A 23,394-nucleotide genomic window follows, 5' to 3' on the forward strand; every position below is an offset into this window, starting at 1 on the left:
CCCTGCCTCCGCACCAGCCTTCAGGGCACAGGGCTACGCAAGCCAGTTACCCAGGGCTGCAGGGGCCCTGCATTTGCAGGACGGAGCTGTGGACGGCCGGGCCAACGAGCCATGCGCCCCGGGCATCTGTGCCATGTTGAGGAAGACCGGGGGTGGGGGGGGCGATCGACCCCCCCATTCTAGCATCTACCGAGGGCAGCTGCCTCCAGTATCTTCCTGAATGGCTCTCTTCCTTCCCCAGCCTGGCGCTGGGACCTTACCCAGGCCAGCCCTGGTGACAAGGCCAGGCTGAGGCGAGCTCTGGCAGCCTGCTTAGCGGAACTCGGGTCCCCTCTGCTGGGGGGCAGGTGGAGGACCGACGATGGGCCCTGAGAGCTTGAGTTGCAGGAGGTCTCCACGGTAGCCTGAGAGCCCCCAGGTCAGCCTCCTGGGGCCCCCACCCTGTATCGTGCCCGCCTTTGTTTTACCTCCTCGAGGCAGGTAGACAGCGGAGGGGCTCTGCCAGGTGGTCTGAGGGCTGGAGCCGGAACCCAGGGAGCTGGCCCCGTGTTTGGTACTGCCCAGGTCTCTCTCCCACGCCTTTCTTGCCCCAAGGCCCGCTCCTCCTGTGCCTTCAGAGGGCATCTGCCCAGCATAAGGGTTCTCAATTCTGCAGTCAGTGTGGCAGGGGGACGGGAGCTTACTAGAAACGTACACTCACAAGGCCATGGTGACGTTTCTGATGCAGGAGTCTGGTGCAGGGCCAGGTCTGGCCTCAGTTTCCCACCGGGAGACTGACCAGGGCCCCAAACCACTGGCCTTGGTTAAGGCCACTCACCGTTGGTGGGAGGAGTTGTGACCAGCCCCCCGCCCCAGGCAGGTCATTCTGCAGTCCCTGCTCCTAATGCACAGGGCACATGGAAGGTGCAGTGAGGGGCCACAGGTCTGGGGGGACTCGGCCACTATTCATGGGGTCCATGGACTCTGAAAGCCGACTCTTCTCCTCCAGCTGAGCCCCCAGGCTGAGTGATACGCGGACAAACGTTAGAGGTGGGTTTGAAACCTGCCTTGCCTTTTACTAGGTGAGCTACTTTCACTTCTGTGCGGATTCTTTGCAGAAAGGGGGGGCGTGGGGCGTACCTCCCACGGGGACTGGAAGGTCTCACGTGAGAACCAAGCACAAGGCTGGGCACATGGTCAGCATCAGGTATCGTTGGTCACTTTCTCTTGTTCAGTCTCCTGCCAGAAAGCACGGCATCCGCGTCCCAAGTCCTGTGGGCTTCCCCTCTCTTCAGTCCCCTCCGAGTGCCAGAACAGGTATGATGGTCTCCTCCTGCCTTACCTGTCCAGATGCCTCGTCCCTCGTAAGCTGGCTCCACGAGGCCTGCTCGCCCTCGCCACCGATCCCTGCACCTGCCGTCCCCTCCGCCGTGAGCCCTCCTCCCCTCTCCTGACAGACAGACACCTCCTGCTCTGGTGAGCTCCAGCGTAAGCTCGCTTCTCTGGGGAGCCTTCCCCAGACTCCCAGCACCCTGATCCCAATACTGTTGGAACACACGGGTGCCACACAGCATGGTTACAAGGCCGGGGAGCCCCAGCAGACCAGACGAGACCAAAAGCGCCGGGCGACAATGTTGGTTTTAATGGCATGAACGTCCAGGAGGTCACACATCCGTTCTTGCTGGCAGCTTCTCCCGGGGGTGAGGGGCTGCTGCCTCGCTGGGCTGGGCTGTGACCCTCCAGTCTGCTCCACAGCCTTTGAGACTCTCCCCCGGGGCCGCCCGCCTCCTGACGCCCCAACCCAGGGAAAGAAAACAATTGCACTGATTGACATACAGATACCCAGAGGTCCCGGCCTCCCCAGCACATCCCCTGGGGTCTGTCACAGAGCTGATAAGGGCTTTGGCGTCTGCTCGGTGGTGGTCCAGGGCTGGTCCTGGGGAATAGTGTTTATCAAATGTGACAAAGGCTCTTTTACAAACAGAGGGTCTGGAAGATCTATTTCTGTGATTCTAAGAGACTCTTGTCTCTAATGGCTTCTCTCAGAGCTACTGGAGGTTGGGCCTCGATAACGCTGTGTTGGTTGGTTGGTTGATTTATTTGTAAGGAATGTGTAAGGCATTTTGGTAAGTTGAACAGTAACTTCTTGTCCTGAAGAGGAGACTCAGACAGATGTGCCCTCCTTTGAGCTGCTACCATCCTCCTGTGAACAAAGGTGGGCAGAGGAAGGGAGAGGCTGAGGCCAAGGAGCCAAGGCAAGTGCTCACTCCTAACTCCTAGGGGCCTCCAGTGCCCCTTGGGGTTAACACCCCCACACCACTCCCGTCCCCTCAGAGAACGCCCAGCCCAGCAAGTCCAGAGAACCAGAGTGGTTCCAGGGGCTGGGGGGGAGCCGGCAGAAGGAGAGGGAGGTCCCTGAGTTTGGGTGAGGACCCCAGCACCCCAGGCTGTGCAGAGCGAGGACCTAGCGGGCAGTGGACGTCAGGGATGCACTTCCCACCAAGGGGGACAGCAGAAGGGTGGGGGCTGGGCCCGGAAGGCTGCGGGTCCTGCCACCTGCTTTCAGGAGGCTGTCCCTACTACGTCCCGCCCCCAGGCCTGGGTCTCCTATCTGCCCTGCAGCCCAGGAGTCCTGGGGCCCCCCTGCTGTGGGGGGCGGGCCCACCTCCAGGGGCTGGGGGAGCCGAGACTGTGGGCAGGGCCGGGACACTCACGGTTTTGTCCAGCTGCCCCTGCAGCTCCTTCACCGTCTTGCTCTCCTTCACCAGCTGCTCCTGGGTTGTCTTCAGAAGCTCCTGCAATTTGGTGGCAGCGCGTCCCAGGTCACTGGTTAATTTCTTCTCTTTTTCCAGTCTCTCCTGGGGGTCAGAGGGTCCAAGGGGATGAGCCATCACGCGGCACGCAGCAGGAGCACCTGGCTCTGCCCGAGGGGCCCCGCTGCCCGCGAACCGGGAGTCCTCCAGAGGCGTGTGGCTGCGGTCGGTGTCCCGCCACCAGCTTCCTGTGACACTGGGGAAAGCTCCCGCGGTGCACTGGGGCTGCTGTGACAGTTTTACTTCCTGGACACAGCCACACTGACTAGTGGCTGTCCGGCGTGACCTTGGGGGTTTAGGGATCCCGCCACCCCCCATCACCACCAAATGAGGCTGGACCCTGCTCAAGGGGCCTCAAGAGGGCTCCTCTCCCCCTCCCACCCCAGACAGCGACCCTGGGAAGCTGGTGGCGAGAGCCAGCCCCTGGTGGCCCTCCTTTCCTGACCCGCCCCCCCCTTCTACCTTCAGCTGCGAGACCTCCTCTGCTTCTGAAGACTCGAGGGACCCCATGCTGCGGAGCTTCTCCAGCTCTGCCTGGAGCCGACACGCCGAGCTCTGAGCCTTGGTAGAGACAGGGCAGCAGGCCATGGGCAGGAGGCCCTGCACACCCCACAGGCACACCCCACAGGTCCACCGCGGGACACCCAGCAGGAAGGGACACGGGTTCAAGGTGGGGGGGTGGGGGGGCCGAGGCCAGATGGCCCGGCAGAGTCCCGACCCCCGTCCCCACTGGCCCTGGCGCGCTGGGGGCTGCAGGGGCAGGGCCTGACCTCCTCAAACTCGGCCGTGAGCTTCTGCCGCAGCGCCTGCTCGCCCTCCAGGGTGGCTTCCGTGCGCTCCAGCTGCGTCTTCAGCTGCGTGGAAACACCACACACAGACTGTGGGAAGCTGGGGAAGGACCCCCGCGGGGACCGCGGCTCCGGCAGGCTCCACCTTCTAGCTGCAACTGGCGCTGCAACTGGCGCTCCCTCAGCCTCTCCCTGCCTCCGGCTGCCCCCGTGCCCAGAGCTCCCCCTTAGGGGAGATGGTGCCTCGCCCGCAGGGACAGAGCTGGGGGACCGAAGAGAGGCGCTACTAGGACCTCTGCTGACCCCAGGTGCCTTTAGCGAGAGCCACGGTGCGAGCCCCAGCCGCACAACTCCATCCCCACCGCTGCTCCTCTGGGGACAGGCCCCTGGGGAGGGCTCTCAACCGCAGTTATTCGGGTCAGAAGTCTGGAGAGCAAGCGCCCTGCTAGGGACGTCGCAGCAAGGGCCACAGCGGAGACCAGACTCCCTAAGCGCAGGCCCAGCCTCCCAGCCTCCCTGACTCGCCCTCCCACCCCTCCCGCACACATGGTTAGGATCCAGCGCCTGATACCTCTCTACCTGGCCACTTCCCTGCCCTTTCCTCTGCTCTGGGGCTTCCTCAGAACCTGGGCCGCGCCTGACTGGGCGGGGGGGTGGGGTTGGCGGGGGGACAGAGCAGGCGGTGGAGGCTGCGAGTAGCCAGCGTTCAGCCGGAACAGAGGCCTGCCGCCCCTGCTCTCCAAATGGGCGGGAGGGGGCCCACGCGGGCTGTTAGTGACAGACATCTGGGGACCGGCTCACCGCCCTAACCTCGACGGGGTCCTGCTCTGCTGGGGGGGCAGCTGGGGACCCAGCTACGTCACCATCCTCTACGTGGCTCTTCATCTCACTCAACTGCTGCCTGACCTGAAACAGGGAGGGGTGGGGGTTTGTGCCAATCACAGCCGGACACGGCCACCGTGCACGCGCGTGCGCACAGACCCCCTCAGGAGGACGGCAGATGCTCCCAACGGCTGAAGCCCCGTGGAGGACCTGGTCTCACAACCATGACCCCTCACCAGAGCCAAACTGAGGCCTAGGGGCCATCCCTGTGCTCTGCTCCAAGGCCAGCCGCGGAGCCCTCCGCAGAGCAAGGTGACCGCTGACGGACACGGCGCACGCAGAGCTAAGGAACCGAAAAGGAAGTGAGAGGCGGCGCACGGGCTCGGTACCAACGGCACTGCCTAGGTCCCGGATTCCTTTCAGATGCAGTCCGCTGTTCAGAGCCCTCTTTGGGGTCTAGGAAAGATGAGAGGACACCCGCCTAATAAGGTCCCCTCACATCAGGGCTCCACCGCTGGGGGCAGGTGACACACCGGGGGGCCCCCAGGCCACGGGGCCTCCGATCTGAAGCAGCACCTGCGTCACCCACGAAGCTCGGGTGAAGGTTCTAGTCAGGATCAGGGTGGGCCCTCGGTACGAGCGTCCCGGGGGCCTTGGGTGGTCTCGGGCCCCCTCCAAGAGGCACTGCGCCAAAGGGCATCGGCAGGCCTGCCCTCCGGCTTCCCTCCCTCCCAACAGCAGCCCCCCAAAGGTGACACCAAGATGCACAGGCCTGTGATGATGAGAAATTCAGGGGTTTTCTCTGCACATGACCCCCACCCGGGCGGCACGCCCAGGACCCGACACCCAGACCCGGCGTAGGCCATCATGGCTTTGGCGAGTGGCCCTCGGGCTCAGGCGACTTGGCCCGGATGGTGCCCGCTCTCCGGTGTGCTGGTTCCGGGTGAGGCCTGAACAAGCAGGGGCGCGCTGGGGGGTCCGGCGCACGTGCCCCAGGGCGGGGGCTGCTTGCGGCTCGGCGGTGGCTGCTGGGGGAGTGCCCGCACCCCAGACCAGACCTGCCGGCTCCTCTCCAAAAACCAGACATGTGTTTGTCTTCAAAACTGCCAATTTCTAAGTGGTAACGACTAACTCAAGGTTTTAGGAAAGGCTGCAGATCCAGCAGCACGGGCTGTGGCCGAAGCCCCGGGGCTGGTCCTGGCGCAGGGGAGGCCCACCTCCGTGAGGCCTGGCTGACCTCGCCAGGGGCCAGGGAGCGGGTCAGCCACCAAAGCGGACAGCTAGGAGGACCTGAGGCCACCTGCACGGCAGGAAGCCCCACACCTCTGCCAAGGCAGCACCCCAGCCCGGCCCCCGCCGTGGGGTACGGCAGGCCTCCCTGCACGCCCACAGGTTTGACCGAACTGGTCTGAGCCACAGGGCTCACAGGGAGCTGGACTGCCCCCAGCCCCAGCCCTGAGCTCCCAGCACCTTCCCCCGGGGCCACAGGAAGTGGAGCATGAGCACCGGTCCTGGCAGCCGGTCCTGGCAGCCACCCCGCAGCTTGCAGCCCCTCCAGCAGGGCCCATCAAAGCCTGCCCCTAGGCGCGCCTGGGTGGCTCAGTCATTAAGCGTCTGCTTTCAGCTCAGGTCATGATCCTGGGGTCCTGGGATCGAGCCCTGCGTCGGGCTCCCTGCTCGGCAGGAAGCCTGCTTCTCCCTCCCCCACTCTCCCTGCTTGTGTTCCCTCTCTCGCTGTGTCTCTCTGTCAAATAAATAAATAAAATTAAAAAACAAAAAAAGCCTGCCCCTAATGCTGGATCGGCGCACACCTCCCCTCCACCATGCCGCGTTACCCTTGACGGGGTGGAGAAGCACGACTGGCCAATTAACCACCCACCCACACACACACCCACCCGCCCACCCACCCACCCACACCCACCCACACACCCACCCACACACACGCGCTCTGGCACACACCCACTCCTCTCCACGCTCACTCACCAGGGCGAGCTCATCGCTTTGTTTCTGGGCTTCACTCTTGGCTGCATCCAGCTGAGATTGAGATTCTAATAAAAGTTGCCTCAACTTGGAGAGGAAATGGACCCAGGTGATGGGGAAAAGGAGAAAACCAGTTCAGACAAGCGAACACGACCCGTCGCTATAACCCACCACCCGAGAACATCACAGAGCAGAGCAGGCAGGCGGGGGCTCCTAGGCCTTCTAGAACCACTGTCTTTCTTGAAGACATCGGGAAGACAGAATCCATTACATGCCTGCCTTGGACTTTCCTTTACAGACTGTCTTGTAAAATAGGCCCAAAGTCTGAGATCAAACCAGCATGGCGGGGAGGGCACAGGCTTGTGATTTTGGCTTCCGAGCAACCAGAAACCAGTATCAGATTTAAACCCGTCTGCCCCTGAAATGGTGTCCCCAGGCTAGGGAGAGAATTCTCCTCGTAAGGCTGCCCTGTCCGTGGGGCCCGCTTTCTGCACCCTGCCCCCTGCCACACCTCGGTCAGCTGGCCCGAGGCCAGGGCCAAAGCCTGAGAACCCAGACGCCGCGCTCAGGTGAGTGAGAGCCAAGGGCGGGGGAGAAACGCCCAGCGGCCGGGGACCCCATGGGCAGACTCACCCCCGCCACCTCCTTGGCGTAGTTCTGGCACTCGGCGCTGGCGGCCACCATGTGCTTCTCCAGCTCTGCCTCCAGATGTGAGGTGTGCTCCCTCACCTGGACGGACACACGCACACGCACGTGCGCGTCAGACGCCTCCAGTGGACCCGCAGGAGGCAGTGACCACAGGGAACAGGGTGACGGGGCGACAAGTCTGGCTGCTCAGGGTAAGGGCTGGGAGCCCACCCATGGCCTGTCGGCAACGGGCCGACCAAGGACAGGCAGAGACGAGTCCCTGGCAACAAAACACCTTCCCAAACTGTAGCACTCCCGGGCCCAGACGTGTTCTCAGCCTCAGCAGGGGCGGAGAGGAGAGCTTTAGATTTGCTTGCCAGGTGGATGCCAGGTGGATGCCAGGGGGATGCCAGGGGCACCCTCTAGAAGGCCAGGGCTGACGGGGTGTCTGCAGAGAGCACTGGGGCCACCTCACACCCCTCCCACGACGCGTCCTCTGCAGGAGCCGCCGTGCAGCGGGGCCCCACGGCCGCCTCGGGCCACGGAGCCTGTGAGTGGCTCTCAGAAAAGCAGGACTGACGAGACCCCTTTGCCTCCCTCAAGACATGCAGTCCACGAGGGAAAAATAACTACGGGGGCCTCCGTACTAAGGAGAGCGGCCCACTGAGCAGAGCCCCGCACCTACCTGCTCTGAACTTTCAAGTTCTCCTTTTAGCTTCTCTACAATGCCTTCGAGATGTTTCACTGTGACCCGTGACTGCCAAGCAAGGGGAAGGCCCCGTCAAACCTGAGCCCCTGGAAGGGGACGGTCCCAGGACCCAAGCAGGACGGGACACCTCCCGGGAAAGCCCAGTGGTGCCCGCCCACCTCAAGGGTGACCAGCAGCCTCTTCCTTGCGGGGAGGGGCTCTTGAGACTGAGGAGTCAGCTATCACTCCACAGTCCCACTCGATGTGGTGTCACCAAAACCCAGCAAACTCACCTCCTGTCTCCCAAGAGACCCACGGGACCGCCACCCGCCCCCATCGGCTTTCCCTCTAGTTTTGATAAATTCTGACCTGTCAGTCTCTGGTAAGTTATGTTTGAATTCCTAGGGTAGGTGGACCCCCCACCCCCCAAGCGACACCTGTGTCACTGACCCTGGGACAAGGTCTCAGGGCCCTTCCTGTACCTTCTGGAGCTCCTCCTCCGTGGCGCTCACTTTGGCCTTCCACACCTGCTCCTCCTCCTCCACGCTCTTCTGCAGGTCCTTGAGCATGCCCTCCTGGGGGGATGGGACACTGAGGCCGGCCCCCTCCCCGGAGACCCTGCCCCCCATGAACACGGCTGCGGCCTCCTGTCCCCTGGCTCCTCTGGGATGGCTGCTCTGATTCTGTCACAGTGTCACGGCGGGAGGAAGGTGGGTCAGTCCTGGAGTGGGGTCTCTGCCAGTGTGCAAATGCAGACTGTGGGCCCCACAAGGGAGGCCACTAGGACTCTCACCTCGGTGGGGTTTGCCACCGGCGCTGACCTCGGTGGCCCCGGGGCAAGGAGCATGGGATGGGGTCAGGCAGGAGGGCTGGACCTAGCATGGCTCCTGAAGTCACAGAGACAGTGTGGCTTCAGGCCGGCCACCAGCCGCACGCTCACCTCTTCCTTTCCCAGTCTATTCCATGTCGTGACTGTCTCTGCACCCCAACCCCCCGAAGAGCCAGCCCCAAACCCGCAACCCAGCCCCCTCCTCAGCTCAGAAGCAGTGAAGGCCTGAGCCCCTCCCTCATCCCCCTTACTGCTCAGCCAGAGAAATGGGGCCCAGGGAGGGACCGTGACTTGCCCAAGGTCACACAGAGCCAGCATCTGAACCCAGGGCTCCCTTCCCCAAGGCCACTGGCCCGCCTCCTGCCTGCAGGCTCTGCAAGCTTCCCAGCAGCCCCCTGAGGGCCACCCAGCTGCGAGCCCTACCGTCTCTGCCAGGATGGTGCGGTACTGGTCACACTCGACCTGCAGATTGCTCTGGGTCTCCTCAGCCTCCCTCAGCTTGGAGGCCAGGTCCTGGGGGCAGAAAGGGTTCTGGTTAGCCAAACACAAAGGTTTCGCCCCACTGCCCAAGGAGACAACTCCGGGCACTGGGGCCAGGGGACAGCAAAGGAGACAGCGGTGGCCCCGGCGATGGGGGGGGAGGGGGGCGCGGAGAGGGCAGCCATGCTCACCGAAGAGGGCTCTGCACTAGCCGGCGGCTGCTTCAGCAGCTCGGGGCCCTTCTCTCGGAGCTCCTGCAGCCACTCGGTGTAACTCTGCAACCACATGCGCAAGATGGGGCCCAGAGACACTCCCTCGAGGCAGCGGGGTCCCCTGGGGGCCACCCCCCCTCCTACCTGGGGCGCTGAGCTGGAGAGCGCCGGCAGCAGAGCCGACAGGGCCTCCTTGGTCTGTGCCTCCATCAGGCTGAGCTGCTTCTCTGATTCCTCCTGGAGGAGAGGGGAGGGCGGCCTTCAGCCCTGTGCTTTGGGGCAACCCCAGGGCGTGTCTGTGGAGATGCCTGGGCCCCACCTCAGCTCTTCGGGGGAGGGACAGGATCAAAGGAGAAGGCGGGAGGCGCCCGGGGCTGATGGGGGCGGTGGGGTGGGGCTCAACCTCGGCAGCAGGTTCTGGCCGCCGTGGCCTGTGCTGGGTCAGTTGTTTTTTTTTAAGATTTTATTTATTTATTTGAGAGAGAGAGAGAAAGAGAAACTGCATGAGAGGGGAGAGGGTCAGAGGGAGAAGCAGGCTCCCCGCTGAGCCGGGACCCCGATGCGGGCGGGACTCGATCCCAGGACTCCAGGATCATGACCTGAGCCGAAGGCAGTCGCTTAGCCAACTGAGCCACCCCGGTGCCCTGTGCTGGGTCAGTTTTAAGCGACCTCCGCTCGGCTGGAGGGACATGGCAAGCTAGCCCACGGCGCAGGCGCAGGCTCCCCTGCCACCTCCCAGTAGGAACCCACCCACAATCGGTTCTCAATTTTAGAGCTCTCCACACGAGCTTGTGTGTGCGCGCGTGCGTGTGCGTGGACGACCAAGCTGCTGTGGGGGCCGGGGAGGAGACAGAGGAGAGGCGCATGTCCCAACGGCCACCACTTAGGGGCTACCGCCGGCCAGGAGGGGCCGCGCCCAGCAGCCCCAGAGGGGCAAGGATCAGCAGCTGCAATCTGCGAAGGCAGGAACCCACCCAGAAGGGCTAAGAGCTCCGTGGGGGTCACATCTCCTCCGAAGTCTGACTCACCCTGGGTGGCTGTGCCAGGCCAGACCCCACCCGTCCTCCTTAAGGCTCCTGCACAAGGTGCAAGCAAGGGACGGAAGGAGGGCGGAAGGAGCTATAAAGCGAAGCCCTGCACAGCACACGTGTCCCTGGGGACACGTAACACCACCCCCCCTTCCCCAGACCCTGGGGAGGTTTCCGGCTAAAGGAAAGTCTTATCTAACCACCCGTCACCAGCAGATTGAGCCAAGATCATGGCTCAGCTGGAGACCTGAGGGGGCACCAGAACTCCGACTGGATTAGGGCCTTCGAGCGGCGTTCTGGAATGTGCATGACCAACAGACGCCCGGCCTGACCAGAGCACCCATGGGATCTGGACGCGAGTCTCAGAAGCGGACCCAGAGATGCAGACAATGCCAGTGGCCTTCTGTGGGTCCCTGACCTCAGGACCCCCATCAGGCCCCGGGGTCATGTGAGTCCAAGGCCAGAGCCAGAGGCCCTGGAGGCCGGCGGCATGGCTGGGAGCAAGCCAGGCGCCGCCTCCCGTCACAGCTCCCGCCTTTGTCACAAAAGGCCAACAGGCTCCCTGGTCACCTCTGGGGAGTCTCCGGACAACTGCCCCAGAGGGACCCGAGGCCAGCTCTCCATCTCCCGCCTCGACTTGGGGCCTCGGTTGATACAACTTTCAGGCTTCCTGGGAAGCTCATGAAAGTCCCTGCAAAGCTCCTGATAACAGGACAGATGTGCCTTCTGCATGAGCGAGGCTGGGAGGGGAGGGCTGTGCCTGGGGCCTCTCATCAAGGACGCACACAGGCCGAGAGAGGGGGTGGGCAAGGCCCTCACTGGCCACTGGTGCGGGCCACCTTCTCCCACCCCGCTGCCCCCACCAGAGCTCAGCGCTGGCTCTCGGCCCGCTCGAGAGGCAACGTGGGGGCCCTGGACACAGAGACACCCACAATCCCCCCACCTGGGTGGCGCAGAGCTCGGGACCCATCGGGCTCCAGGGACCAAGTGCTTGCTGCTAAAGACAGCCTTCCCTCCGTGGTTTACTGTAAAGCCTGGTCACAGAACCCTCGGGGCCATGACTTCAGAGGCCCCGAGGAAGTGGCGGGGGGGGAAAACAACACGAAGCAAGTCCACAGGACAGCCCAACCTTGGACTCACTCAAAGGCAGTCAGCCAGGTGGGCTCACAGCCCCCATCGCCTGTCTCTGTGCCCTGCCGGCAAAGGGCCCAGCTGAGAGAAAGCACCAAGAGTACGTTTCCCCCTTCACCTCAAGGAGAAACGAAGCAAAGGAAGGGGGAGGAGGAGGGCAAGCAGGAAGGTGCAGGGGCACAGGGCACACTGTCTGCCGGCCCCGGGGCCCCTGGCATGGGTTTCTGAGGCTCCACGGCCAAGGCTGCTCTGCACACAGTTTGTGTGTTTTATGTGGTTTGCTAAGCCAGCAGGTGAGGCTGAGCGCGCAGGACTCTGACCTTGGCCCGGGTCAAGGAGCGTAGCTTCTCCTCGCAGGCTCTCTCGGCCGAGGCCAGGGCCTCCATGGCCTTCCAGTTCTTCTCTCGGAGGTCCTGAGGGGGAGATGTGGGAAAGGTCAGTGGCCAGGTGGGGGCAGCCACCAACACATCCCCCACAAGCTGCCTCCGCCAGGCTCAGCAGGGCGGGAAGACCGTCCCTGACCCCACTTGGGAGCCCACAGGGAGCTGCGAAGGGACAAAATGCCCTTTGTCTTGGCCCATGTTGCGGGCCTCCCCGGGGCAGCCCGCTATGGAGTGGCTGTGGTATGAGGGCGTGAGGAGGTGCGCGTCCTTTCAGGGAGGTTCTAGTCTGAAGGAGACAGAAGAGAGGGTCAGCCTGGCTCCTCAGACAGAGGCTCTTGCCACCGCTGAGTGGCTCTGGCCATGCCAGGCCCAGGGAGGTGCAGGCGGGGGCTCCCCGGGGAAGAGCAGATGGGGCAGCCAGCGAGCCTGGGCTGTGTGAGGAGCAGTGAGGGGCAGCCCGGCGGGGAGGATGCAGCTAAGACCCCTCTGCACCCCTGCAGAGGAAAGGGGCTTTTCTATCCCCTTCTCCCGACACCAGCCTCCCCACTCCAAGGCGACCACGTGCCCCAGACCAGACCAAGCAGGACATCCCAACCCCATCAAGGGCTGGGAGGTGGGGCGGGGGAGGGGGCTCCACGCTTGGGCATAGGACCCAAGCCCACCCAGTGGGCGGCAGCCCTGAGAATGTGATGGACCCAAGGGGAAAGGAGGCCTCGCCAAGCCCCCGGAAGTCGGCAGGCTTCCAGCCACGAGTAGCACGATGGAACGTGAAGAGGTGGCCGACCCCCTTCCTGAGGGATAAGGGCTGCGGTTCACGCAAGCCCAGCCTCACACCCACGCCCCTCAGCACTCACGTTGTTCTTCCCTTTCTGCTGCTCGACGGCCTCCTTGAGCTCAGTGGCCTCCTCCTCCAGGCACCGCACCTGGGACTCCAGCTCCTTGAGGCTGAAGGGAGAGAGGGACGGCACCGCTGGGCTCCCAGTGCCCACAGTGTCCCCAGGCCCTGTCTCTGCAGGGCCCCTTCTGCTGCTTGGACACCCACCCAGAGCCACTTGGCTGGGGTCAGTCCCCTCCTGCTGCCCCCAACCACCTCACAGGGCACAAGCTTTCAGCGGAGCCCAAGGAACCACCCCCGCCCCATCCTCCCCACTCATCCCAACGGCCCGGGGGCCTGGCTGTGTGCAGCCCCAAAAGGCCACCAGAGTTCTGCCTGGTGACACAGGCTGCTGGGATGGCAGAGGTCAGAGCAGCCGCAGTGGCCAGGGAAGGGATATACCCAGCCAGCTTTCTCTTCTAGTGAACTGAGCCCTGTCCCCTGGTACGCAGCTCCTGCTCGACGTGGTCCTGCTCTGTCCCCACAGAACATGTCAGCTGGCCCTCCAGGGACATGGGCGGGGCCTTCTCACAGGACTACTGAGCTGGAGACTCATGGGGCGCTGTCCCCTCCCCCCCCAGCCCCCAAGCAAAACTCCGGACGCCACTGTTCTCCACCAAGTACAGCAGAACCATCCTTCGTCCAAAACCTAACTCTGCTGAGACCCAAAGGCTCCTCCCTCAGGTCTCTGCCCAGGCTCCAGGGAATCAGCCCCAGATGACCCCCAGACGCCATGGCACAGGTGAGATGTCAGTCCCATCTTTTCATGCTTCTCTCCACACTCAAGAGCCCAGTGGGCTTCGAGCACCCTCATCATCCAGAGAGAGAGGTTGATGCTGCTAGAGCTGGCCTAGCCATTCCGAGGAACAGGCTTCAAACAGGCACTTTTGTATGTCAGGTTCTGCATTAAGTTTTAGGACAGGGAAGGTCCGAGGAACACGTGAAATCTAAAGTCTAGAAGTGATTAACTTGGACTTGAAATCGGGAAGGAAGCCCCCACCCAAGGATGTGCCCACCGGAAGGGGCTGCTGCCAGCCTCAGGGGGCCGCTGCCAGCCCGATGAGGACATATTGACCTGTATTTGTTCTCATGGGCCACGGTCAAAAACGCTTTGAAAACCACCATTCTAACGCATCTTAGGGCTGAGCAATCTAAGTGCAGGCTGAGCACCCTGCCTGGGAGTGGCCTCCCAGCATGGCACTGCCTCGCCTCGTTACTCTAAACCAGCTTTCGGGAAGGCCTTCAAGTCAGTTGACTCCTTGGGTCTTGGTTTCAGGCCCAAGGAACCTCTGACCCCACCCTTAAAGCTGTGCTGGGAGCCCTCACAGCTTTTCCCTCAAGCCCCCTGCATCAAGTAAGTGTCTGCAGCAAACCACCCCACGAGCAAACCCAAAAGAACAAGACCCCGAGGAGGAGGAGGAGGCAGCTGGCAGGTGGCAAGGACACGCCGACGATCACCCCCCGGGTGGCCACTGCCCGCCCGAGTTCCAGAACACCTGGGTGGGATCACTCATCTCCACCCAGAACGGGATGGCCTGACCTAGACACAATTTTCTGACAAATTCACAACACTTAAAAAACCAATTTCTGCTAAACACATCTGCACGCTGCAAAAAATTAGGATTAACCATATTTGCAATGTGACTTAAGTACCCTACACATTTGCTGTGTGCTCCCCGTGTGGTCCAAGAATCTGATCTTAAAATACAAAAGCAAAAAAAACCCCCAAAAACCCAAAAAACCCTAATCAAACACAACCTCTCTGCTCCAACAAATACCACGAGGAACGAAGTCCACCTGAGCTTTCTGCGAAGCAGCACACTGGGAAAGGGACATGGAGAGCTTGGTTCTGGGTCTTCCACAAGGCATTTTGGGCTCTCTGGCTTCCTTCCTCAGCCCCCAAACATGGAGCCTGAAGCTAAGAAAGAACCAGGGGCCAGGGCCTGAGGAGGCACAGGGGAGGTGACTCACTGGCAGCCGCCCAGGAAACCTTGTCAGCTGACAGTCTGGGCCACCCTTCATGCCTCTCCGCCGATGGCTACCCTGTGGAGCCCTGGCCATGGCAGCCAGGACCCAGCTCCCAAGCCTGTGGCCATCTGCCCAGGGATGCATGTTCCAGAGGTGATGGCCAGGGACTCAGAGCCCCCCAACTCAAGCCATTCCCCCCAGGTGTTGGCTCCAGCCTTAGCAACAGCAAACAAACAGTCCCCCAAGCACAGCCCGGTGTTGGGTCACTCACCAATGCCGAGAGAAAACAAGGTCTGTCAGCAGTGAAGTTACCTTGTGCACAATCCTGTGACTTAGCTCCCAACTGCACCGACATTGCAAATCTGGGCAGAAAGCCAAGTGACCCCTCTCCCCCAACCCGGGTTCTCCATCTGGGTGTATAACCCTCGCCTTGGAGACCCTCTGACCAGCTAGTCCTTCATCCAAGACACGGATGGACGGACAGACGGAAGGAAGCAGAAGGTCTAGGACTCCCCCGGCTGAGGCACCTGCCACTCACACACAGATGAGTCTCGCTCCTCCAGAGGAGGCAAGGAGCTCTTTGCAAGGATGACCCTCTTTCTTGCCCAGGTCTGTTCCCTGTCCTCAGGGCCACTGGAGGGAGCGGAGAAAGGCAAGGGCCCCTGTGGCGGCTCTTCCCCAGGGGTCTGTGCGCCCCATCGAAAGGCCTGACTGCCCCAGGCTGAGGCTGTGGCCCTCCGTTTCCACTTACCGGGCCTGCTGCTCCGCCTGGCTGGCCTGGAATGAGAGACAGAAAGCACCGTGGTCACCGTGAGACCGGCCCCCCATGCCAACTAGTCAGGACAGGGCCCCATCCACTGTCAGCCCTCTCTACTCGGCAGGATGGACTATGGCCTTCTCCCTCCCCTTCCACAGGCTGACCTGGGCGGCCTGGGTGTCCCGGGCCTGGCCCGCCTCCAGCAGGGCCTCAATGGACTGGATTCTCTCGGTGAGCTGCAAGTTCTCGGCCCTTGCCTCTTTGAGCTGCCCATGGAGACCGGTCAGCTCCTCGCACTTGCTCTTCACCTCCGCCTCGGAGGACTGCAGTTTGCTGTGCAGCTCTGAGGGAAAGGACAGCAAGGGGGACAGGGGCGGGAAACACTAAGATGGACACCCCCACCACCTCTCCTCTGCACACAGCACCCAGGGTTCCCTCCCCTGCCCCCTCTGTGTGCCTAGGCTGCTAAGACAGATTTGTGACCATTGGGGCATCTTACTAGCTGATGGACAAAGTACCTCTGCCTTTGCTCTCTAGGACACATGATGCCCTCGGACCACTCCTGGTAAAATGCTGGAAATCTAAAATGGATTCCAGCCAGAGTTGTTAAACATCTGTTCTCTGGGAGACGGGCTCGTACCAGCCGAGTTCTGCTCGGGCACCTGGAAGCCAGCACTCCCGCCAGCCCCCCCAGTCTCCTAGTCCGGCTGCTCCACTTCCCCGTGCCCCCCACTTCTCACAGGCCACTGAGGCCTGTGGCTTCCACATCCACCGCTTCCCAAATTCCTCCCTGGCTCACCAGCACCCCTGGGGCCGCCTGAGCCCAGCCTGTTGTCTTTGAACAGAATGACTGCAAAAGCTCCAGCCCTGGTCCCCTGGGCCACTCCTGCTCCTTTGGTCCATTCTCCACCCAGCGCCAAAGCATCCGGAAGTACAATGGGCTCATGCCATCTCCGTCCCAGACGGGGTGCTGAGTGCTCCCACCACACCACCCAGCACCCAAACCTCACGGGGAGGGGGATGACCTGGGCCCTGCCTCTGGCCCCACACTGACCAACTGCCTTCTTGTTCCAGTCACGCCGACCTTATGCATCTGTTTCTTACACAGGCCAAGTTCAAGTTCATTCCCATTCTCAGGGGCCCTACGCTGGCCATTCTGCCTCTTCCTGGTCTTTATGAGACCAGCCCCTCCCTTCCCGTCACCCAGATTTGACTTGAACATTCCCTCTGCCTCGGACAGGCTTCCCTGATCATCCAATCTAAAGCCACACCTGGCCCATTCAGAGGTCAGCAAACTACCCCAAGGGCTACTCCTGGCCCACTCTCTGCTTTTGTAAATAAAGCTTTATTGGAACACAGCCAGGTCTGTCTGTTTATACCTTGTCTGGGGCTGCTTTTGCATTAGGGCAGCAGAGCTGAGCAATTGTGACAGACCCCATGCATGGCTCTTCAAAGAATTAGCACACCAACCCTGCTTTAGGTCACGTTGGCTATTCGAAGTCTGTAGAGCTCAGCGCTACATGACTGGTCGATGCATGGCCATCTACCTGTGTCTGTCTGTCCTGCTAGAACGGGGCCCGGCTGCCTCTGCTTCACTCCTGGCCAAGCCCTGGGTGCCCATGGCAGTGCTCAGCCCATACTCATGAGCCATCACTGGCCCCCTCTGCTCTATTTCTCCAGGGGCCCGCAGCATCCCCCACTACGCCACGCTCTTCTGATGGCAAAGGTCACCTATAGGCCTAGGGAGACCACGGGCCCACCTTCTGAACCCGGCCTTTTGGGCTGAGTGAGCTAGCAAAGCCGGAAAGGTCCAAAAGGAGGCAGTCGAGAAGGTCGGCGAAGGCCTCAGGGTGCTGCAGCTCACCCAGAACCACAGCTCCAAGCTGGGCCCCGTGGCAAGGGAGGCTCCAGCTGGAGGCACCTTTCACACCTCAACTCCCCAGCCCAGCCCGCAAGCTCTGCCCCTCGCACCCAGCGCTCATAAGCTCCACCCTGGCACCCGGTCCTGGCGGCTCTGCCCTCCCCGCCCCCCCAAACCCTTCATCTGGCTGGGCGCTACCACCACCTCGCGACTCCCTGAGGGGCAGAGTCAGGGATCCCACGCTGCCTCACTCGCCAACAAGGCTGGCTCACTTTGGGGGTGAGCGGACCCACATCTGGCCCACGTCTACAGGGCCGCTAGGGGCCTTGGAACAAAGGGGCCGCCCTTACCGGCCATCCGCTGCTCCTGCTCCTGGGCCTTCTCGGCGTCCGCCCGCAGGCTGGCATGGCTTGTCTGGGAGCGGCACAGTTCCCGGCTGACCTCGTCCAGGCGCTTCTGCAGGGCCTCCTCATTCTCCTTGTGGGATGCCTGGGGACCGGGCAGATGGAAGAGGGCCGTGAGGAGGCCAGACAGAGGCTGGACCCTCAGCTGGCTCTGAGGCCAAGGACGACAGAGAGCTCTTCACATCCTGCCAACCCGCCCCAACAACCATTATAAAATGCGCCTGGATTTCCGACGTCGGCTCACCCACTGAGAACGCCAGGAGGGCGCCCCACCCTGGCACCCAAAGAGTAAATTCTCGGGGAGGGGCCCCAGGTGAAGAAGAGTGGTTGCAAACAAGAAAAGGCCCCATTTCGACGTCAGTGTGACACAGAAAGGCTTTCTGCAACCTAAACCTCCAGTCTAACTTGGAGATTTCCTACGTGGGCCCTTCCAAGGTCCACATCTGTTGAGCTCATTTTATGGAAAAGCCCTATTCTAGGCATCGTGTGTGCATCGGTATGGTTAATCCCTAGCCGGCCCATGACGCAGGTACCATGGTCATGCCCGTGTTACAGATGGGGACACTGAGGCTCTGAAATCCCCAGCAGATACCAGGGGCCTCATGGACAACCCCAGGACCACAGAGAAGGCAGCCACACGCCCCGTCCTCCCTCACCACGTGTGGTCGGCCGCTCCCAGAATCTCTGGTGTCAGGGAGGAGATGGGAGTCTCTGTGGCCACAGGCTGGGGATGCGAGCCCAAGGCCTCAGAGGACAGGAGACGCTCAGCATCTGGGGCTTACTGGTGAAAGCCAGGCTGAGGCCTTGGTCCTTTAGAAATGGCACACATTAATGGTGGCAAGCTAGGGGCCAGAGTGGAGGTTCCAGCCCCAGAAGCAGAACTATCCAGAAACCTTTAAAACATAATCACGGCCAGGCCCACCCCGGGGGTTCTGATCTCACTGGTAGGGGCAGACCTCCCTTACATGAAAATCAGCACACACCAAATTATCCATCTCCGTTCCACCCAAACCATCCAAACCGTGTTCCCTTTTAGTACCTTGTACACACCCAAGCATCAGTCCTCACGTCTGTCGTGTTAGTACCTTCCACAAGACAGCCCCACTGTCCCACGTGCTGTGGCCCCAAATTCTGTGACTGAGCTGAAGAAGGGCCCACAGGATTTCCTCCTCATCCCGAAAAGTTAAATGCACAGCAGGCGTGACATCAAGGCTCCCCACACCCAGTCATCCTGCCCCCAAACTGGCCAGCTGGGGGATCCAGAAGTCATCAGGCCAACAAGCAGCAAAGCCCCTGGGCTGATGTTGCCCAGTGCACTTTGGGGACGAGGACCACCTTCTTCCCTCTGAGGGAGAACAGCCAATCTCCTGGGAAGACAAGAGCTTCCAGGCCACAGCCAGAGGCTGAGAAGGAAGAGTACGTGCCCAGCCCCGAAGCCAGAGACGGCGGTACCACAGGTAGGGGCCAACAGCACTGGGGCTAGACCCAAGGGTTCAAACCCCGCCTCCGCGTGACCTTGGGACCAGTTACTTAACCTCTCTGTGCCTCAGATTTCCTTACGGGTGATTACAGATAATAGCACCTACCTCATGGGGTTAGGATGCGAATTAGCCGAGTTAACGCTCGCGGAGCACTGAGGACAACGCTTACCACGCTGAAAGCACCCATTCCTTGCAACCTAGCTCTCCCTGTTACTAGCGAGACCCAGGCTGAGCGTTCCTGCCCGAGCCATGCATGGGCCACCCGCTGCCAAAATCCTGGCTGCCAGCGATGACCCAAAGTGGCTGAGCAAGCTCTGGTCTGTCACCACCCGGCACAGAGTGGGCGGAGTGCGCAGGGCGCCGAGGGGGCGGCTCCCTCACTCACCTGCAGCTGCAGGACCTGCTTCTCGAAGGCGGCCGTCTTGGTCTCCAGAGCCTTTCGCTGCTGCTCCTCCTGCCGTGCAGCCTCCGACTTCTCCACCAGCTCCTTGCTGACCTTGCTGAGCTCCTGCCGGAGCTTGGCCAACTCGGCGTTCTGCCTGCAAGACAGCCACCAGCCCCCAACTGCAGGGCAGAAGCAGCCTCAGGTCCGCTCCCGCCGGCCCCAAGAGCTGCCCCTGGGTGATGGGGGCCGGCCGGCGCGCCTTCCCTCCACGGCACCTGCTCTTTCACGAGTGGTTGCCCAAGTCCTGAAGCCATTACCGAAGCCTCTTGTACTCTAGAGTCGTGTTCAGTTCTGAAGTGTGTTGGTGAAGACGTTCTCCAACCGGCACAGTGTGCGGACCATACAGAGCAAAGAGCAAAATGTGCACAACAATATTCCAAGGCAACCCCACCCAGAAACAGCTGAAAATTCAGAGAAAAGGGGCAAGACACCCCTTCTCCTCACTCCTGATCTAGGACCAAACAAGCTCCAGATGCAGGCTGACTGGCCACGGTACCCCTGCAGGGCGGGGAGGGGGCAGCCAGCTGGAACCCACGCGCCCCACTTCCCTCGCCGACTAGACCAAAGCTAGGCCCGCAGGCCACCGGAAGTGGGGGGCTGAGGCACTTGACCAAACAGACCCTTCAACACTGCGCAAAAGCTGGATCTCAGGACCTGTGACAAGTCCAGAAGTGAAGGAAGGAGACTTGATTAAAAGAAGAAGAAAGGCAGCTCCAGACCTGCCTTCCCCAGTGTGAGGAGGCCTCCTTCACTAGGACACAAGACACCTCTTCAAGGCAGGACCGACTGTCCAGCCCAGGGCCAGTACCAGGCCAGACAAAGGGGACAGACAAGACTGCCCACCACCCTGCAAGGTGGCAGCAGACCAGGTGGAGGCAAGAAGCCCGGCCAGGAGCAGCTGTGCTCTGCTGGTCGAGGGGTAGGTGGCTCCCACCTCTCTGCATCTGGCTTTTCCCAGCTGCACCAGGGTGGCCGTCCCAAAGCCCTCTGCAGGGCCGTCGGCTCATGCTCTAGAAGGCCAAGATTCAAGACAGGAGGGCTTGCAGGAAAGGCTGGACTCCAGCACCCGGGGCCGGAGGTGGGAGGCTCGGTGGGCGGCCCTTTGGGACTGCTCTGGAGCTCTGGGCAGGGCCCGGGGCCACCGGCCACACACAGGGCAGAGCTTCCACGAATGAGTCAGTGGCTGCCACCTCAGAGTGACAGGTCTACAGGCTCCTAGCTTTCTCAGGAGGCTGCAGTGGATTCTACGTGACAGGGGATGCCAGAGCGTCCCTCCCTCCCCACATTCACCTTCTGCTTGTAGCTGCTAAGGAAACCACAGCCACCCCCCCACCAACCAACCCCCAGCCTGCTGACAGGCCAGGCCAGAGACAAAGATGTGCACACACACACACACACCCAGAGGGGACCTCCAGACAGAAGGGACCGGCCTGGGGAAGGAGGCCTTTAGATCAGAATCTGCCCCCCGCCCAGCTCCCGGCAAAACCAGACACACGGACACAGACTCCCCTCCCCGGTCCAGCTCCTGGGCCAACAGTGTCCCCACCTGACTTGCAGCTAAAGGACAGAGGACACCAGTGCCCTCTGTCTTTGCCAGCGCCCCTCTCGGCAACTGGGGATGCTCTGGGGATGACACAGAACCCCAGAAAGTCCCTTTGGGAGACTTCAGGTCAAGAGAAGGCAAGAAAGTGTGACTCAAAAGAAAACGCAGTGGGGCTTCTTCTGGGCCAGCCTGTTGAGACTGCAATGCTCAAATCAGAAGTCTGAGCCACACTGCCCTTCATTCGGTGAGGTCACTGCTGCCCTGGGGGGTCAGCCGGCTCACCGGACCCCTGGAACTTGAGCTCCTGACAGGCAAGGCTGAGAGCAAGAGCCCCGCTAAGCCGGCCGGGCCGCAGGCTGTGGAGGTATTTACTCCTTACTACCAGTGTGGCAGAGGCAAATGTCCCTTCCTGCACAGGAGCTCCCATCTCCAGTGGAGAATCCAGGGGCTCAGGCCTACAGAGGGTCCCCATATCCCCACCAAACTCTGATCCTGGACACTCTGCTAGCCCCTGATACTCTGGGCCAGCATCAGAAGTTTTGAAAAGCCTCCTATCAGGATGTTGTGAAGACGGACATGAAAGAAATATCTGCTCCCTGGGAAGTCCAGATGCCGCCACTGGCCAGGACCCGAGAGGCCCCTGATCACATGGACACTGGGCCCGGGCAGGCTGGGGCTCGCCAACTCTCCCTGGGGCCTTGACCACGTGTGAGGATGCCGGCCATGCACCGGAAGGCTCGGCCACTCAGAACCAGACAGGGGGATGCAGAGTCAGGCCAGAGACCTCAACGGGGTGGGTGTGCAAGGGCACCGCCAGCCCCATGTGCTCAAGTGGGGGGCCCACGCAAGGCTGCCACACCAGCCCCACATCCAGTAAGAACCTAGAGTGCACCTGCACAGCCTTGAGGGAGGCTTGGGGAACCCTCCCCAGCTCCGGAGCCCCAGGAACGGGCCCTCGTGCTGTCTGAAGGGGGTGCTGAGCTTACTTGCTCTCCACCTGGCTCGTGGCCTGGTTCAAGGCATCCCTCAGGATGGAGTTCTCCTGCTGCAGTCGGGCCAGCTGCGTGTTGGGGCCATTCTCCAGCTGCTCCTGAAGAGTCCGGATCTGGAAGTCAGTGAAGGGGCATCAGAGAGAGCCGGCTTCTGCAGCCAGGCCAGTGAGGTCCCAGCCCACAGACAAATGCACCGAGGGCACTACCTTCTCCACACCAGAGGTGAGGAGGACCCCTTAAAACTGCCCAGTGCCAGCGTCCGAGGCGGGGGGACCCCCAGCACGTGTCTCCTCTCTCCCCTCCACCTCCCTGTTTACAGCCTCCAGGCAGCAAGCACTCAGCCCGAGCCGCAGGCCCGCTCCGTGCTCGCTGCCTCTGATGAAGCTGTTAAGTGCTCTGACACCAAGCCACAGCCTACGGTGGCCCCGAGGGAGCCTCATTTCCTGCCCTCTGAAGACCGCTCCCCCCCGCCCCCCTCGCCGGCATCCTCCAGCGCCCACTGACCAGGCCCCCCAGCCGCAGCCCACCTTGCCCTGCAGCTGCTGCACCTCCTTCACGTGCTCCCGGTAGCTGGCCTGCATGCGCGCCTGCACGGCTGTGATCTCCTGCTCCCGGGCCACGAGCTGCTTCTTCACCTTGGCCTCCCCGGCCGCTGCCTTAGCCTTCTCCGCGGCCAGCTCCTAGGAGAGCGCAGAGGGCAGAGAGGCGGTTAGGCAAGCGAGGGCGGGAGCCTGTCCGGCGGGACCAACATCCTCACAGCCCACACGTCACCTCATCACCTGGGGCTGGCCTCCCTCCTGAGTTCCCAGACACAGCAAGCCGACCACCACAGAGAACCAGCAGGAGACGAGGGGTCCCCGGAAAACCCTGCTGGCCTCACCGGTTGGAGGCTCGATGTCAGGCTTTGGCCACATGAAGGCAGCAGACCCAGAAAGCTGTGTAAACACGCCACATGGTCTTGTGCTCTCCTGGACTACTGGCTCAGCCCTGCTGGGGTGATGGCACCCTGACTAGGCTGGGTCCCAGACATCCGGGCCCCGGAACGGCCTACTCGAGGGCTTGTATCAGGACCGAAGAGGCAGTGAGCCTTGATGCTGGGGTGGGGAAAGAGACAATGCCCATCCCACCATGACTAGGGGGTTGGCCCCACTCCTGGAGGGCCTGGGTCTCCAGTGCAGCTGCTCGGTCCTTCCACCCAGCCTAGGGAGCACCTGCTCTGCTCAGTGTCAGATGCCCATGATGAGCACAGGATGCTGGGCCTGAGGACCCAAAGCCTCAGGCGGAGGCAGAGCACAGGGTGGGAAGGGCT

At 61.9% G+C, this 23,394-nt stretch overlaps 1 protein-coding gene across 2 annotated transcripts in view; it reads right to left on the minus strand.

Moving 5' to 3' along the window:
- Positions 1-1,600: 1,600 nt before the first annotated feature.
- The window catches only part of RRBP1 (ribosome binding protein 1), a 62,939-nt gene continuing 41,145 nt past the window's right edge, over positions 1,601-23,394 (minus strand). Inside the window, exons 5-24 of one of the 2 annotated variants that reach the window (XM_032419435.1) lie at positions 22,613-22,765; positions 22,080-22,198; positions 19,491-19,644; positions 17,571-17,709; positions 15,524-15,702; positions 15,354-15,379; positions 12,615-12,705; positions 11,698-11,790; positions 9,363-9,455; positions 9,198-9,281; positions 8,950-9,039; positions 8,180-8,272; positions 7,695-7,766; positions 7,016-7,111; positions 6,386-6,469; positions 4,391-4,486; positions 3,563-3,646; positions 3,255-3,353; positions 2,694-2,837; positions 1,601-2,182 (exon numbers count right to left, since the gene is read on the minus strand). In XM_032419435.1, coding sequence (XP_032275326.1) covers positions 2,144-2,182; positions 2,694-2,837; positions 3,255-3,353; positions 3,563-3,646; positions 4,391-4,486; positions 6,386-6,469; positions 7,016-7,111; positions 7,695-7,766; positions 8,180-8,272; positions 8,950-9,039; positions 9,198-9,281; positions 9,363-9,455; positions 11,698-11,790; positions 12,615-12,705; positions 15,354-15,379; positions 15,524-15,702; positions 17,571-17,709; positions 19,491-19,644; positions 22,080-22,198; positions 22,613-22,765 — 2,028 coding nt within the window. In that variant the 3' untranslated portion in view covers positions 1,601-2,143. The remainder of the gene's footprint in view (positions 2,183-2,693; positions 2,838-3,254; positions 3,354-3,562; positions 3,647-4,390; positions 4,487-6,385; positions 6,470-7,015; positions 7,112-7,694; positions 7,767-8,179; positions 8,273-8,949; positions 9,040-9,197; positions 9,282-9,362; positions 9,456-11,697; positions 11,791-12,614; positions 12,706-15,353; positions 15,380-15,523; positions 15,703-17,570; positions 17,710-19,490; positions 19,645-22,079; positions 22,199-22,612; positions 22,766-23,394) is intronic. The other variant, XM_032419436.1, reaches the window with a different exon arrangement.

The sequence above is a fragment of the Phoca vitulina genome, unplaced genomic scaffold (genome assembly GCF_004348235.1).
Source record: "Phoca vitulina isolate PV1807 unplaced genomic scaffold, GSC_HSeal_1.0 scaffold22, whole genome shotgun sequence".
Taxonomy (NCBI): domain Eukaryota; kingdom Metazoa; phylum Chordata; class Mammalia; order Carnivora; family Phocidae; genus Phoca; species Phoca vitulina.